General features: G+C 39.3%; 1 protein-coding gene across 1 annotated transcript in view; it reads right to left on the bottom strand.

Moving 5' to 3' along the window:
- LRRC1 (leucine rich repeat containing 1) overlaps positions 1-16481 on the bottom strand; it is a 125861-nt gene that overhangs the window by 65227 nt on the left and 44153 nt on the right. The window contains exon 2 of the mRNA XM_008576252.1: positions 11774-11891. Coding sequence (XP_008574474.1) covers positions 11774-11891 — 118 coding nt within the window. The remainder of the gene's footprint in view (positions 1-11773; positions 11892-16481) is intronic.

Raw genomic sequence — 16481 nt, 5'->3', positions numbered from 1 at the left:
GCCCCTATGTCCCTTACCTCAGTGAAACATACACTCTAGCCAAGACTTTCACTAGTGCTTTGTTGTGCTAATTGTAATAAAATGTGCTGCCTTTATTTAGAACATTTCTTTCAGTTGATCTCTTTCTGTTTGGATCTCTAAGGAAAGACAGAACAGTTGCTAGCACAGCAAAGAGGGTTTTTTGAGATGAGAATAAACTTGACTGGCAGTGGGAAAGGGCTCCGGAACACCGAAGCATCTGCCAGAACATGCCAATGAGCGGCAAGGAGGGGAACTCTTCACCACACTCCATGTGGTCAAACCCCGAAGGCTGAAGGTTGACCAGTCTGTGACAAGGGCCAAAGGAAGGGACGTGGTCTAGAGGAAGAGCAGAATGGTTATCTCTTCTCTTTAATGACCAACATGCAAAGCTCCTGAATAGAGCAAGGATCTAAAACGTGGGAGTGGGGTGTGGAGATGGGGTAAGGAGGGACTTCTTAAAACAAGGATGCGCCCTGTGATCGTGACAAAGCAAATTTCTGTGGCACTTGACTCAACTTATGGTTAACTTCAAATTGACACAGTTCCTTGCCGCGCTGTGTCCTGTCATTTAAGGAGACAGACCATATGGCAGGTAGCACATTCCTTGTTAGAAGAGGAAGTGAGGATGCCAGTGACTCACTCAGTTCCCTTAGGTGCCTGCCTTGCTGACTTAGTTTAGGCCTCCAGGGACAGACCTCAGTCCCCCTCGCCCTCTGGGGTGCTGGGGTTCTCCCACTGGCTCTTGGCTGCCTTCTGTGTTGGAGGTGTGTTAAGTTATTGACACTCATTCCTCCCAATTTTGTCTAATTTGTTGAGACCCACTTGTTCATCTTATCCCAGCACTCAGCTTGCTAGATGGAATGCCTATTCTTAAACATTTTGCAAAGCCATCAGACAAAGACTGAACAACAAGGTTAAATACTTCAAGACATAACTATTAATGTGTATGGTTCTTTCACCAAGCACCTTCTCAAACAAAATGTATGTTGGGTAAATACAGAACTGATTGCTTCACAGTACCTTAAAACGAGTTGCACGGTTATGCTCGGTCTGCTGCTGCCCACATTACTTCCCTCTGTACTTCAGTACTTATGTGGCCCTAGGGGGTAATTGTGCCTCCCTGACTTATTTCAACACAAGAATCACATATCAGGTAGAACTTCTAAATGCTTACTCACCTATTTCTTCTCTCTGTCTGTTGGCTTTTAACTTATCATATCTATCTGGAAATTCCCCTAGCTTGCCAGTTATCTATCCTACACCAACCTTACCTTTTAAACCTACAGTCTCCTGTTAGTGTTAAAGTCAGAGATATGTTCATATTTCTCTAGAAAGATGGAAAGCAAGTAATACTGATTAATCTGCCTTTTTAAAAAACTTAAGTGTTTAGCAGTAAGTGCAAATAACAGCATGGGAAATGTTTACGTTAGATGAATAAAAGCAAGATAGAATTAGATATTTGCTGAATGATCCTAATTTCGTGAAATAGGTAATGCAAAGGAAAGTAAATACATAAGATACATACAAATTATATAGTATGCTCTCTCTTACACCTGCATCCAAGGAGACTGGGACATTCATCTTGTCTACTCTCTTTACTTTTCCTTCAAAGGTAAAACCCCATACATTCTTTGTTTTTAGCTTTCCTGGTACCACACTTGTTTGCACCAATCTTTTGCCAAGACAGCACAATGCTTACCTCAGAAGTGTTATGTCAGATCTTTCTGAGAAAGCCTTGCTACTTTTATTGGATGATGCCTCATTACTGGCCACAAAAAGTTTACAAACCAACTGCTATGGTCTGAATGTTGGTGTCCCCCAAAATTCACATGCTGGTACCTAATACCCAACATGATAGTATTAAGAGGAAGAGCCTTTGGGAAGTAAGTCACGAGGACTCTACCCTCATGAATGGGATTAGTGCGCTTATAAAAGTGGCTCAAGAGGGGCCAGCCCAGTGGCGCACTGCTACAGTGCGCCGCTTGGGAAGTGCATCAGCGCTCCCACCGAGGGTTCGGATCCCACATACAGACCGGTTCCCGCTCACTGGCTGAGTGAGGGGTGGGCGCAGCACCGAGGGTTGCAATCCCGTTGCCGGTCCCGGTCCGGTACGGGCACGACACTGAGGGTTGCGGTCCATTGCCAGACACGAAAAAAGACAAAAAGGAAAAAAAAAAGAGGCTCAAGGGAGCTCCCTCACCCCTTCCACCATGTGAGGACCCAGCAGCAAGGCCCCATCTTTGAAGCAGAGAGCAAGTCTTCATCCGATATTGAATCTGCTAGCACCTGGATATTGGACTTCCCAGCCTCCAGAGCTGTAACCAGTGAATTTCTGATGTTTATAAATTACCCAGTCTAAGGTATTTTGTTATACTAAGACACCACACCTCTTAGGATGGGCCATTTCTATAGGTGGTTGAATTCATTTACTAGGTAAATTTGTGCAAGTTTAAAAGTCTTAGAATGACTTTTTTTTCTGTTTTTATTTCCAAATTTAGAAAGTACCTACTCTAAATATTGTCTACATCCTTTCTCTCAAGATAGAATAAAACTATCAGCCCTGCCTTTATCTCCAATGTGCTCCAAAAATAATGAAAAGTACCAGTTTTCCTGGGTTCCTTATTTCAGCTCCACCTCTAACTAGGAGTATGACTTGGGGCACATCAGAACTTCTTCAAGGCTCAGGTTCCTCATCAGTCATCCTGAGATGCTAAGACCCATACCTCACAGGATTAGCTTGTGGGTTAGATAAAATGACATGAGATAAAGCAGCACAATGGCTGGCATATGGGCACAGTATCTAGAAGTCACCTTAGACAGAAACCACCCTTGCCTGCCTCGCTCCATCCCCCGGACCTGCTTGTGTTCTCACCCCCAGCCTGCATTCTTACTCTCACAGTCCTAGTTCCTATCTTCATTATCCAAAATGAAAGAGGATAGGATGAATTACAGCAAATGCTGAGTGTTCATTCCATATGAGGCATGGTTCTAACCACTTTATATACATAGCCTCTTTTAAGAGTCAGAATACCCCTGTAAAGAAGGTGCTATTATAATCTTCATTAAACAAATGAAGAAATTGAAGCACAGAATTTAGGTACCTTGTCCAAGGTAGTGATCCCCAGCTCAAAAGCTTTGAATAATCCCATATTGCCTACAGCAAGTGCTTCAAGGATTACTCAAACATAAAACTCTAATTTTTAAAATACATTTTTAAAGTAGTTTCTAAATACTCAAAAGTCACACATTTGCATAGGTTTTATGCTAACTATTAACTAATCCGTGGTCAATCATGTTAACCTATGCCTGGGTTTACGTATTTTTGTGTAGATGTGGGAAGGAAGGGTACCCTGCCCTCCTTGGGCATGCATCCAAATTTCCTATAAATGTGTCACTCACTGGGAGGTTGTGACAGTGCAAGGGGATTGTGTTGTGTATTTGTGCATGTGTTTGTTTACTAGGTGTGATGGTTGATTTTGTGTGTTATCTTGACTGTGCCATGGGGTGCCAAATTAAACATTATTTCTGACTATGTCTGTGAGGGTGTTTCCAGATGAGATAAACATTTGAATTTGTAGACTCAGTCAAGTAGATTGCCCTCCCCAATCTCCTTCTCTAGGAAGGGAAAAACTGCACTTTTTGCTTCTTGCACACCTGCTTGAACTTGGTCTTCTCTTGTCCTTGAAGTGGGATTTATGCCATTGGTTTCCCTGGTTTTTAGGCCTTCAGACCAGACTGGAATTATACCAGTAACTCTCCTGGGTATCCAGCCTGCAGAGGGTAGACTGTGGGACTTAACCTCCATTACTGCATGAGCCACATACACACAAACACACACACAAGGGATCTTCAAAAAGTTCATGGAAAGATCTGTATTACCTTTTAATTCTATTTTTCTACAAACTTTTTGAAGTACCCTTGTATGTCTATATGTGTGTGTGTATCCTATTGGTTCTGTTTCCCTGAAGAACTCTAACACACTAAGCCTGAGTGTGATCATGGCATAACACCATATAATTCCAGCATTCAATTAAATGCCAGGTGTGGCACATGATCTAGTGCTCACCAACAGCCATGTTTCTCCTCCTCTTCTTTTACCTACCTGAATTTCCCAGCTCCTTTCAGTGAAGTCAGGGACATAAAATTAGCCAATAGAATGTGAATAGAAATGACATACACACTTCCTGGTACAGACCATAAACAGTACTCATACACAATCCTCCATTTCACCCCCTCCCACAAGGACCTTGAAGGCCACTAGTTGAATGAGGATCTTCCTTCATAAGAAGGAAGAAGCCTGGATCCCTGAATAACTATATGGAGCACAGGCTCTCACCAATTACTTTCCCATACTATTCCCCATCCCACACACACACTGAACTATAAGTTAAGCAGTAATGAATTTTCTCATAGTGTTGAGCCACTGAGATTTTTTATCAATAGTCAGTCTATCCTTCCTAATGCACAGACCTTAGCCTTGGCAGAGCAAACCCTTTGCAACACAGTAGTCAGCTATACAATAAAAAGAGAAAGAATCCCATCACAATGTACATAGTGTTAGTTCTTATGATTAACACTGGGTGCCTCTTTAATATTTGGCAAATCTTAAGATTTTCAGTGAATTGCATTTCCAATGATATTGTTAACTCCATAAAGCTACAACAAACACTTGAAATAAATTTCTGACAAATAACAATGAGAACCCAGCTGAGAAATCTACTCACTGACGCCCTCCAAATTTGCAACTAAAGTATAAGAACTGTTAAAGACTGCCTGATTTCACCATCACACCAAAAATGCCCTATTCTTTTCAAGCCTCTTTCAAATCAGTTGCTGACATCTTGGACACCAGTAACTAACACACCTTTCTGTATGTTGTGAGCACTTTACTTATACTGTAGCATAACAGTCATTAATGTGTAGTTCCTTACATCTGTCTGTTGTGCTTGTAGATTTACTCTCTTAAGGGATAGAAGAATTTAGCATAGAGTCTTATACTTAGTAAGTGCTCAATAAATGTTGCTTGAAGTAAAAAAGGATAATTATGAGCTATAGTTGTTCACTGTAAGCACTGAAAAAGACTTAGACTCTGTTTTTTGTTTGTTTGTTTGTTTGTTTTGTTTTTAACTGAAAAGAACCCAGAAGTGTTTTCATTATTGGCCTTGGACATATGAGGTTACATCAAAAAGTTCATAGAAAAACTATACTGATCTAACCGCCACAAATTGTACACAATTATTGAAAATCAACGTTGTACCCCACATGTATGTATAATAATAAAAAAAAAGTTCACAGAAAGATTTGCATTATCTTTCAATCCTATTTTCCACAAACTTTCTGAAGTACCCTTGTATTAGTTAGATTGGGGACTTATTCAACACTTATGAAGCTAACTTAAAAATCAAATCATTTCTATATATAATCCTCAAGATGCAGTTCTTAGTACTGCTTTTCATTCCCTCTCAGTTCCTTAGTCCCTTTTGCAAGATTTGCCTTTTCTAGCTTTGAATAAGTGGAGAACACTTTACAGGGGTGGGAATATGTTGTTGTCACCATCCTGACAAAGAGATGCCATCCAGCCTTCAGCTGCCTGGAGGCTTAGCACCACTTGGCTCAAGCCAGATTCACATGACAAAATAGATGACCTCAGAATCATAATGAAGCAAGCAATGTGGAACCCATCCTCAACCACTTTTAGAGCTGGAAACTACCAACCCATTACCTACAGAAATTGCCTAATAAAAAAGTGAGCAGAAATGTCATCCCATATGTTGTGGCTTTATTTCAGTAGAAACCACTGTAATTATTTTTTGCTTCTGTAACTTAGCCTGTTGTGTGTAAATCCACCATTGTTTTGGAAAATTCCAGACCTAACACACAGCACAGCATGTAAACACTGAGCAAATGAATGAGTTAGGAAGGAAGTTAAGGAGCTACTTAAAATAGACAAAACACTTAGAGAACATGCGACTAAATGAAGAGCTTGTTGACCTAAAAAATATAAAATATATTCAGAGGTGTTGTTCTCAAACTCAGATCTCTCTATTACAGGCCCACCAATTTAAACAAGAGAAAGAAAAAAAAAAAAAAGCAAGAGAGAGAAAGTTATATAAACCTACAACTTATTCAGTACAATCAAAACTTTTCTTATAATGGAATATTAACCATATTAACAAAATTAAGAGTAACAATAGTTTATTTACTCTTCCATAAAGTTCTGGCAAAGCAAGTGGAAGGCCAGCAACCCAGAGAGAGCCTTCTAGATGGTGAGAAAAAACAAGCAAAAAGTATAAAATCCCTCATCCAGGGCCGGCCCAGTGGTGCACTGGAGAGTGCGCCGCTTGGGAGCGTGGCGGCGCTCCTGCCGAGGGTTCGGATCCCATGTGGAGACCGGTTCCCACTCACTGGCTGAGCGCGGTGCGGGCGCAACACTGAGGGTTGCGATCCCGTTGCCGGTCCCCGGTATGGGCGTGACATCGAGGGTTGTGATCCCGTTACCGGTCAGTAAAAAAAAGACAAAAGGAAAAAAAAAAAAAAATCCCTCATCCAAAGGAATCTATTTGGAAAGTTTATCATGACGTTTTCAGTGTTTGAAATGGTTTCTACACATCTGCACATTAAAACAATGCTCCCTAAAAAAAACTGTAGCAGAAAGGTGACTGGAAAACATCACAGAAGCCCAATTCCTTTCCAGCTCCACATGAAAAATAATCACTATAATTTGGAACTAAAATGTGAGTAGAAGGCGATTATATTTTCTACATTAACCTCTCTTCCTAACAAAAGAGAAGATAGTAGCAGAGAGCAGGCTCAAGATAGGACAGCAGAAGTACTTGCTAAGACAAGACAGCAAGCTCTGGGCTGGACACTGTCTAGCAGTCCAGCCATAAGGAAGAGTGAGCATAGCGCGTGCTTTCCTTTGCTGGATGTCTCCTGTAGTATTTTAACAGCAACGGTGACAAGGAAACTTTCCTACTGTATTATATTAAGTCTAGCCACTGGGGCAGTGTGCTAAACAGAGTGCCAAACTTGGGCCCAAATTAGGCAGCAAGAAAAGGGAGAACAATGGCTAAACTCTGCCGGGTCTGCATGCATAAAACTGGCTTCTGCCACACTTCTCGTGTGGGTGTATGTAGTTATTACAAAAAAAAAAAAAAAAAGGCTAATTGTTCATAACTAAGGAGGAGGACTTCTAAACACACTAGATTTACTGCTTGCCAAAAAGCTTTTTTTCAGGGCATACTCAGAAGAACCAAGATTTGATGCTACACAAGGTCATTTCAGCAGGCTTCAAGATTAGTTTTAGATTTCATTAAACAAACCCACAGCTACAGGTCACAGACACTGATCAGCATCCTGTGGTTGGACAGAAGACAACTAATCCAAGCAGTGAATCAAAGTCTTGCCTTTAGGAGAAGGGTGATGACACTGCCGGCAGTCGGTCCACTTACTCTGAAGTGTTGTCCTGGTGCTAGTGATGATTTATACGAACACTATCTTACATTTAAGCTCTTGTTAACCCAAGTTTGCAAAATAATTAGCCAAGGTATGCAGTCTCTGGCCATGTTTTTCTATATGCAGTACTATTTGCTCCATAACAGAAATAAACTCATGACCTCTTTGGTATGGTACGCTAATACTAACCAGTGTTTCCTTAACTTCCGCCATGCCTATTCCACCTGCACAAGTATTGCCATACTGGCATAGCCCCTGTATTCTTTATTATTTGCCTCATCCTTTTACACTGACTTTTTAAAGTTGAGTCAGATTTATTCTTAAGGAAAGTAGATTGTTTTAAATTACTAACATAAACATGAAACTATTATCACCACCGCAGACGGAAGATAAATGTAAAATAAATACAATATAGTGTTACCCAATTTTATAGAAGGCAATTCAAAAGGAATAAAACTGGTGGGGGGGTAACTTTCTCACCATGATTCCATATTAAAAACTGCTGTTTTGCAGAACCACTTAAAATCATCTCTAGCAGTGCCAGTGTTTACGTGTATGCCTTACACTTTTGGGAAAACTGAACTAAATGGATAATGATATAGTACTGTGATGTAAGTCAAATTACAGCATAGACTATAAAATTCAAATTACTAACCCTTGGGGCAGGATTTATGATGCATTAAGGAAGTCTGCTCTATATTCTTGGATAGCAAGATCCTACTATGGGGTAATACCTCTTCTAACAATCAGAGGCTGTTTTCCTTGAATAGGTAAGAATCAGTGAGCAGAGAACACAGACATAAGGCCCGAGCATCGAAGTAAATGCATTTCACTACAGAAAACTGTTTCAGACTTTAATTCTAAGCACGAATGCTTTAGGTAGACAAAACTTTAACAGCATATTCACATATCAATGTTATATACCCCAATTGTGCTTTAATCTACATTCAAGGAAAACTAGTTCTTTTTCCCTGCATGTATTTTAGCCATTTGCCTGTTAAATAAGAAATCCACCAAGTTAGTACATGAGAAGTGTCTCACTTCCCTCAACCCTCACTGGGTTTGTACAGGAAGCAGGGCCTTGTCCCAACTCCTGCACAAAGCAAGGCCCGGCAGCATCGGAAGGTGCCTGCCCCAAGGTGACCAGGAGCTGATGGCAGGGCCAGGGTTCCAGCCCAAGGCCTCTCTGCCAAGCACATCTGGTCATTCTGGGGATGAAACCATATGCACTGCACACATCCCAAGCCTCTCCATTCATACCTCAGAAAAAATCCTCACAGACTAGATAATACATAAGCACTGCCCTCTTTCTCCCTAAACTCACTCCTCTCTGCTCTCTTAACATAGTGAACAAGTCCCTTGACTGTGTTCCTGAAATATCAGAAAACAAAGCCACAAAAGCCAGTGCTTTGAGGTCTTGGCAGTTCTTCTTGGCCCAGGAAGTGAGCCTGTAAAAACTTCTCTCCTCCTGCTCATTTATAGACTTTTTTGGAGAGAAATACAAAACTGGTCTTCTCTCCTTCACTTGAACAAGAAAACATTAGGAAAAATCTAATTTTGCTTCTGGAATCAAAGCAAACTTGAGCTTAGATCAGCTCTAGCATCTTACCCCTTAACCAGGAATATCCTGAAGTTTTCCCACCTTCCACATGGGAAGGTGCAGGGCTGCCAGAGGCAGAGCGAACTTGGGCTTGTAACCACAAGAAGTTGTTGAAGGAAAGTTAGTAGTGGGCTTGCAGTGGTGATGTCTAAGATCTTGCTACTCAATGTGGTCGGTGGACCAGCAGGGCTGGTATCTCCTGGGAGCTTCTTAGCAATGCAGCATCTCAAGACCCACTCTAGACCTAATGCATCAGAATCTGCTTTTTGGATAATAAGAAATTGAGGTAGCCAGTGAAGGTCCTACCGTGACGGTGGCCAGCCACGGCTATGGCCCTGCTACAACCAGGGGCTGGGCAGGGACTCAAAGGTACCATCTCTGATCAGGGAGTGGGCAGCCTCTATGGGGCACCAGAAGTCCAGAGACCCATACAGCTTCAGACACCAGTCCCAAATCCTTACAAATGCTGGCATCGGGACAAAGTAGGGTTCTCAGGCTGCCGGCTTTGTGACTTTTATTTACCTACTCAGTTGCCTAGGAAATTCATATTAATGTAATTTTATCTGCCAAAAGGAAAAAAAAAAAAGGAAATGAGAGAGGAAACTGTGAGATTTGCCTGACCTGAAAATGGCCCAAGACCACTATTCCTTTTGGTTATAGTAAATGGTGATCTTGTTCTGCTGTCATCTGTGTGGTTTTTTTTGGAACCTAAAAAAAAAAAGCCCTGAACCAGCCATCTTCCATGTTGTCTTCCCCTCTACTCCCCCCACCCACTTCCCTTCACACTACTGAGCCAGAGCCAGGCTCTACCAAAAGGGGAAGGGAACAGCTATCTCCCCCTCAGCATTTCTAAAAGAGGCTGAGAAGAAGGGGAAAGATCCGTAGGATCCTTCACAAAACTCCAACACTTGCAGAAGGAAAGGCTGAAATGAGGAAGAAAAAAAAAAAGAGCAGAGTAGGTATCCCAAGGAGAGGAAACATTTCTGTTCTCTGACACTGACTTCATTGAAAGCTTAGCTTCTCTTATAGACAGGCTGGAAGGTAAAAATGGACACACGGAAAGAGGCATGTACCCCTTTTTTCTAGCTGTGAATGTATGAAAAGAAAGAGCTGTGTGAGAACTGGTACAACTGGTGACTTCCCACAGAGCATCTCATTAGAGTTAACAATGGGATTGGGAACTTTAGGTTTTCCCTCCTCCCAAATAGTTAAAGCCAGTACTTCTCTTCTTTCTCAGGTATTGCTGGACCCCTGCTTATTTTCCCTTTCTAATGGAAATTTCAAAATTGTTATTTTATTTCTTCAGACTTTGTCATTTCAGTGAGCATTTTACAAAGTCACTGCTTCCTTGCAGAGTTAATAGCCATTCTTTGCAACTGAGATCACTGCTAAGACAAGAGAGTTGTTTCAATCATGTATACCTTAGATAAGTACTATCCAGAATAGTCTTAGAGGCAATTCTGGCCAGGCCAGGCCTCAAATGCCTGCCCTGCCGCACACTCCAATGTAAAGGAAGCTGTTCATCAACAACTTCTGTGCCGAGGGTCAGAGCCATGCTTTGCACTGCTTGCCACCCCCCTCCCAGGGCATCCAATCTTTAGGGTGGCCTATGTCTTATGGTTGGCATAAAAAGATAAGCTGGGTCAACTATTCCTCAGTTAGAAATTATATGCTATACCAGGGGCAGAAGACAAAAAGTGCATGGAAAGAGGCCACAAAAAGTTGAGTATGGAGAGGACCTTACAAGCCAGTTCCCAGAGAGCAGGTCAAGGAGGAGAGAAGAACACAGCACCCACAAACAGAAGCAGACACCTTTATCAGGTGACAAAGGCCATGAACCCCCCAAGATGGTATCAAATTTGAGCTTGGTGCAAATACTTTTGTAATGTTAGTTCCATCCCGGCCCCCACCTTTATAATGAAATCCACTTTACCTATGCCGATCTGGATTCCCTGGAACTAAATAAGCCACTCTAAAACAAGCCAAAGGGGAAAAAAAAAGTTTTTTCCCTTTTTCCAGTATCTTCAAGAAATAATTTTCATGAAAAATAAAAGTAGTCACTATGTCAAAAACATATGGCTTGGCCAAAAGACAGTTTCTAATTTATGGGATCTAATAAATGACAGCAATTTGAAAGCTGTCAAAAATTAGGGCGTTGTGGGGGGAAAATCAATTTTTTTCCCCATGTTTTCAATTAAGTACCGATTATCATTGCTACATTGTAACAATGATCCGCAGAAGAATATATGGGCCATGGGCCCTAGGGTTTCTGTCCAAGAGATCAGATCAAAATATAATAAACCTAAGGTTCATTGAGAAGAAACTTAAAGATTTTTGTAGGAAACCCACACACAGGACAGATAACCAGGCTACCAGCCCTCAGTGTCATGTTCAGCAAAATGAGGGACTAGGTTATACAATTTCCCAGTAAGCTCTCTAGCTCTACAAATCAGACTGAGCCTACTTTGAGAAAGTTGCCTTCTCGAAATTCTGTTATGAAATGTTTTTGGTAAATATCTATAAATTGACTGAACTATTTTTAAAAATGGCATTAATTTCACCCCTAAATTTACATATAGCTTTCCTATAACTATCAGGAAAAGCAGCTCCAATAACATTTATCCAGCTATATTTACTAAAAACAACCCAGGCATCAGAAGAGACAAATGGGCAACCCAAGGGAAATCTTTTTCTTACCATTTCGAGACACATCAAGTTCCACCAGCTGCATGAAGTTTGCTATTTCTGGAGGGAGTCGCTGAATTTCATTATCACTAAGTCCAAGCTTTCGTAATTTGACTAGCTGGAAAAATTGCTGAAAGACAAAATAGTTTCACAAAGATTTCACATATATTTGCATCCTAAATTCTGCAGTTAATAAGAAATTTAAAACAATATGTCTTTTAAAAACTAATGAAGAATGTACCAATGTCAATCTCCTGATTTTGAAAGTACACTGTAGTCATGTGAAGGTGTTTTATCATTGGGATAAACAAAGGACGTCTCCATACTATTTTTGCAACTTCTTATCATTCTAAAATTATTTCAAAATAAAAAGTTCTTAAAAACTAATGAACAACTTAATGAGAATAGTAGTCACTCCTTTAAACTGCCCAGTAGATGGTCACATCCTCTACTTATGGAAATTGATGTTAAATCTACAATGTTAAATAAATATATGTGAAAATTAAAATATTGTAAAAGACATTTTTAAAGGAATTATGGTACATAAGAAACTATAATAAATAATCTAAAAATGTGTGCAAGTGAAAAAAATATTTTTGATTGGTCAAAAAATTTTTTTTCACTTGTACACATTTGAAAGTCTGCACTGGCAACTTCCATCAACCATGGCAAACTGAGCCCATGGCTTTTTTCTCCACACCCTTTAAGAAATGTACTAAAATGATACTAAAGGGAATTTTTATAGAGATGGACATAAATATAAAAATATGGAATGAACCCATGAAGACAGTTAAAAATGAGAGAGGACAAGAAGCAAACTAGATATGCAACAAAATCCTTGAAGCTAAAAAGCAGATGGACAAATGTTAACTAATAGAAAAATCAAAATAAAACTGAAATTTAGCCTTTGGAGTGAGTGGACCAATAAGAAATTAGGTCCAGGTACTTTTGTCTCCTTACTTTTCTTGGCACCTGGCCAATATCAGGATCTGAATCCTTGACCTTGGTGTCACAAGGCAGTGCTCAAACCAACTGAGCTAACTGGCCAGCCCTGGCCCAGGCGCTTTTGAAAGAAAAACAAGTGGCTGAAAATTTATATAAAGAACAGCTAAGTCGCCATCGTCTCTTCTCTACCCTGCATATCCAGGCAAGAGACTGAAGTTTCCTCTCTAGAAGAGCTGACTCCAAATATAGTTTGGCATAGCTAAGGGCAGGGGTAAAGTAACCCTACTAAGAACAGGAGGAACAAGTCAAAGCTTGATCAGTGAGATCCCACCCTCCCTCTCCTCCATGGCCAGGCCCTCCAGGCATGAAAATAGACATACAGACCTCAATTGTCCTATAAAGAAGCTCCAGGTTACAAACCCCAAATATGCACACAGAGTTTCCAAACATGCCCACCTCACCCCCTAAGCCCAGTGCCTGGATTTTTAATTTAAACAAAAATAAGGTTCTCTAGAGACTTGAGGAAAGCCCATACGCATACAAGAAAGAGAGTGTACACACATACATCTCTCAGAAAACTTCATCATCAAAGAACTAATATCCTCAAGAGAAATCAGAGAAGCAGCAGCATGATGCCACGAAAAGCAAGATTTGAAGAATTAGAAATAAGCTCTTAGAAATTAAAAAATATTGTAGCAACAATAAAATAACCCAATAAAAGAGGTGAAAAATAAAGTTAATAAAATCCCACAGAAGGTAGAATAAAAGGACTATGAGATAGGGAAATGAAAAAAAAAGAGACAGGAAACGAAAAGACCAGTTCACAAGGTACCACAACCCACTAATATGTAGTTCAAAGACAGAAAGCACAGGGGGCTGCAGAACATGCTTTTCCAGTTCAAAAGGGACCACCACATGGCCAGTAAAATGAACAAAAAAGACACATACCAAGCAATACTACAAAATATCAACTCCAGAAATAAAACATTCTAAAAACTTCCAGAGACAGGAAGAAATAAAGAAAAAAGGTCATAACAAAGAACTGGACCACAGAATGGCATTGGACTCAACAGCAACCTTGAAAGTAAAAGGCAATGAAGCAAGACCTTCCAAATTCCAAGCACTCGTTACTCCCAACCTAAAATTACATACCCAGCCAAACTACCAATCAAGTATGATGACAGAATAAAGACATTTTCAGACATGGACGGTATGAAAAAATTTATCTTCCTTGCACTCTTCTCAGGAATCCATCAAAATGTGGAAGTAAATTTAAAAGAAAGGATCTGAGATGCAGGAAACAATCAACGAAACAGAGAAAGACAAAGAAAATTCCCAGGATGAAATCATGAAGGGAATTCCAAGATGTCAACTGAGCCACAGGCCATGAGAGCAACCTGCTCAAACCGAAGCAAAACATGAAGGAAAGTTTTGAAATCAATCAATAAAAAAAAACCATCTGAGGATTGTCTGATGTGTTTGGAAGTATCTAGAGGAGATTTACAACTCTGTCAAAATGTTTGGAGATGAATTAGAAACTGAAAAAGAGAAAAATAAAGCAAGCAAAAAAGGGAGGAACTTATTAATTCCAGGAAAAATATAAAATATAAGAAGATATAATCATAATATAAATATAAGATTTGATTATGTACACTTACAGTCATAATATTATAATATCTATATTGGTAAAACCAAAATGTATTTTATGTCTATATTGAGAGGATGGGAAAGAAACTGTTAGTGCTAAAGCCTCATCCTCCAAAAAAGAAAATAGATAACTTTAAAGTTAAAAAAAAAATCAAGCTGCAAAAGCAAGCCATTTAGCAATATGGAGGCAAATACTGGTAGAAACAGCCAAGAGCTGAGGGTTCTCAAAAGTTATAATCTGGAGTAGGGAAGGAGAAGGCAGGAGGAGACTGTTGCTCTTCATTGTCACAGTATATAGCTTATTGGATTTTTTAAAGTTACTTGCATATATTACTTTGCTAAAAATAGAAATTGAGTTTACAAAGGAAAACATCTCTACTAAGATTACAGGATACTCCAAATGTTAATTTTGTAGAAAGCTAACATTTAATAGGCTCCTTTTTTCGTTTTGTTTTGTTTTGTCTTGTTTTTGCATTTTTTTTTTTTTTTTTTGGTTAAAGTGATTATATATTTTTAATCATAAGAGAAGGCACTGCCTTTTGTAAAGAATTGGGAAACAATTAAAAGTTTTCGAATTCACTGACATCCTTCTGGGCATCTATCCTTGGAATGTAACTGAAAATAAGAAAAGTAAACTATAATGCATAAACATATCTCTGCATTATTATCAATAAGAACAAAAAACTAGAAAACATACATTTCAAATAAGAGAATGATTAGCATGTTATTAAATAATTCGGTATTATGGAAATAATAAAAATGATTACTATAAAGACCACAGAACTTGAAAAAGATTTACAGTGAAAATATAATTTAAAAAGAAAACAAAATTGCAGGTATACTATGTAAAAAAAAAAAAGCATGTGTACAGGTGGACTGAAAGGAAGGGAATATGGAGGGGGAAAAACGTTATGTTAGGTGACAAAGATAATGCATGAACCACTTTTAAAAAAAAATTTAATGAAAAAGACAGATATTTTAAAGTAAAATGAACTAGGAATCTCAGCAAATGAATGCTACCAATTATTAGCTATATATGATAATGAAGTGATCAACAAAAGAACTAATCCTTTGGGTTTCTTTAATCATACAGTTGAGATTTAATATCTTAAGGAAAGGTATTGAAATTTCCTCATGCTACTTGTACTAAAGCATTAGCTAACACAAAAGCCATTCAAAAGAGTCACATATTTGAATAATTGAGCTTATGCCAATTATTCAGAGTCTGACAGTTTCATAATACATCAATGTGTTTACTCAAGCATGAAAAGCTCACTTTGTTTTCCGGGAAACGCATAATAGCAAAAGTACAAAAACCATCACCAATTCCATACATTCAGGGGCCATTCAGAATAATACAAGAAACCAAGTCAATAAGGTACTTAGATCTACAGTGAATAATAAATTAGCTTTATGTCTGTGGAAATAATAGCCTGCAAATCTCCACAACCAACAGAAGTCATAACAGCAAGCAAATTTAAAGTTCTTTTCCACATGTTAAAAGAACCTCATCTAGAGCCTGTCACAAATACTACTTTATTCAACTTGGGAAGAACATGTCACATGTTACAACAACCCTATCTGACATGATACCAAAATGAAACCAGTAATTCCTCAATCCTTCTTTCATTATCCTGATGTGATCTTAGGATGGTGTCCAAATACTTTAACTGCTTTCTTATAAGATGGACACAATGCCACCAAAACGATATTAAATCCTTAAATCTTCAACTTCCTCAGTTAGTTGGGAAAAAGAACTCAGTAAGATAAACCCTCCCGCCTTGCTGTTGAGATCAGCCAGAGCACATGAAGAACAATCCTGTAGCTGTCTTGGCAGGGTGCCTCAGCACAGAGCAATCATGTGATGGAACACACAGACACCATTCTTCAGCTCTATCATGTTTGATTATAGCTCCCTGACCCACTTAGAGCACTTTCTGTACAATTACATGCAAAAGAAGCCCAAATTGCCTTGGGTTGTTATGCTACACCAGTCTTCTTACAGCCACCATAGTTTTTAGTTGATACACAGTCTTTAATTTGGCTATAAAAATGTTTCTTTTTCCCATTCTACATTTCTGACAAGATTTTTTTCCTTCTCTTTGGGTAGAGTGTTAGTACCTCCCTT

The sequence above is a fragment of the Galeopterus variegatus genome, unplaced genomic scaffold (genome assembly GCF_000696425.1).
Source record: "Galeopterus variegatus unplaced genomic scaffold, G_variegatus-3.0.2 Scaffold1317, whole genome shotgun sequence".
Lineage (NCBI taxonomy): Eukaryota > Metazoa > Chordata > Mammalia > Dermoptera > Cynocephalidae > Galeopterus > Galeopterus variegatus.
The sequence above is the reverse complement of the archived record's forward strand: the minus strand, read 5'-3'. Positions and strand labels throughout refer to the sequence as shown.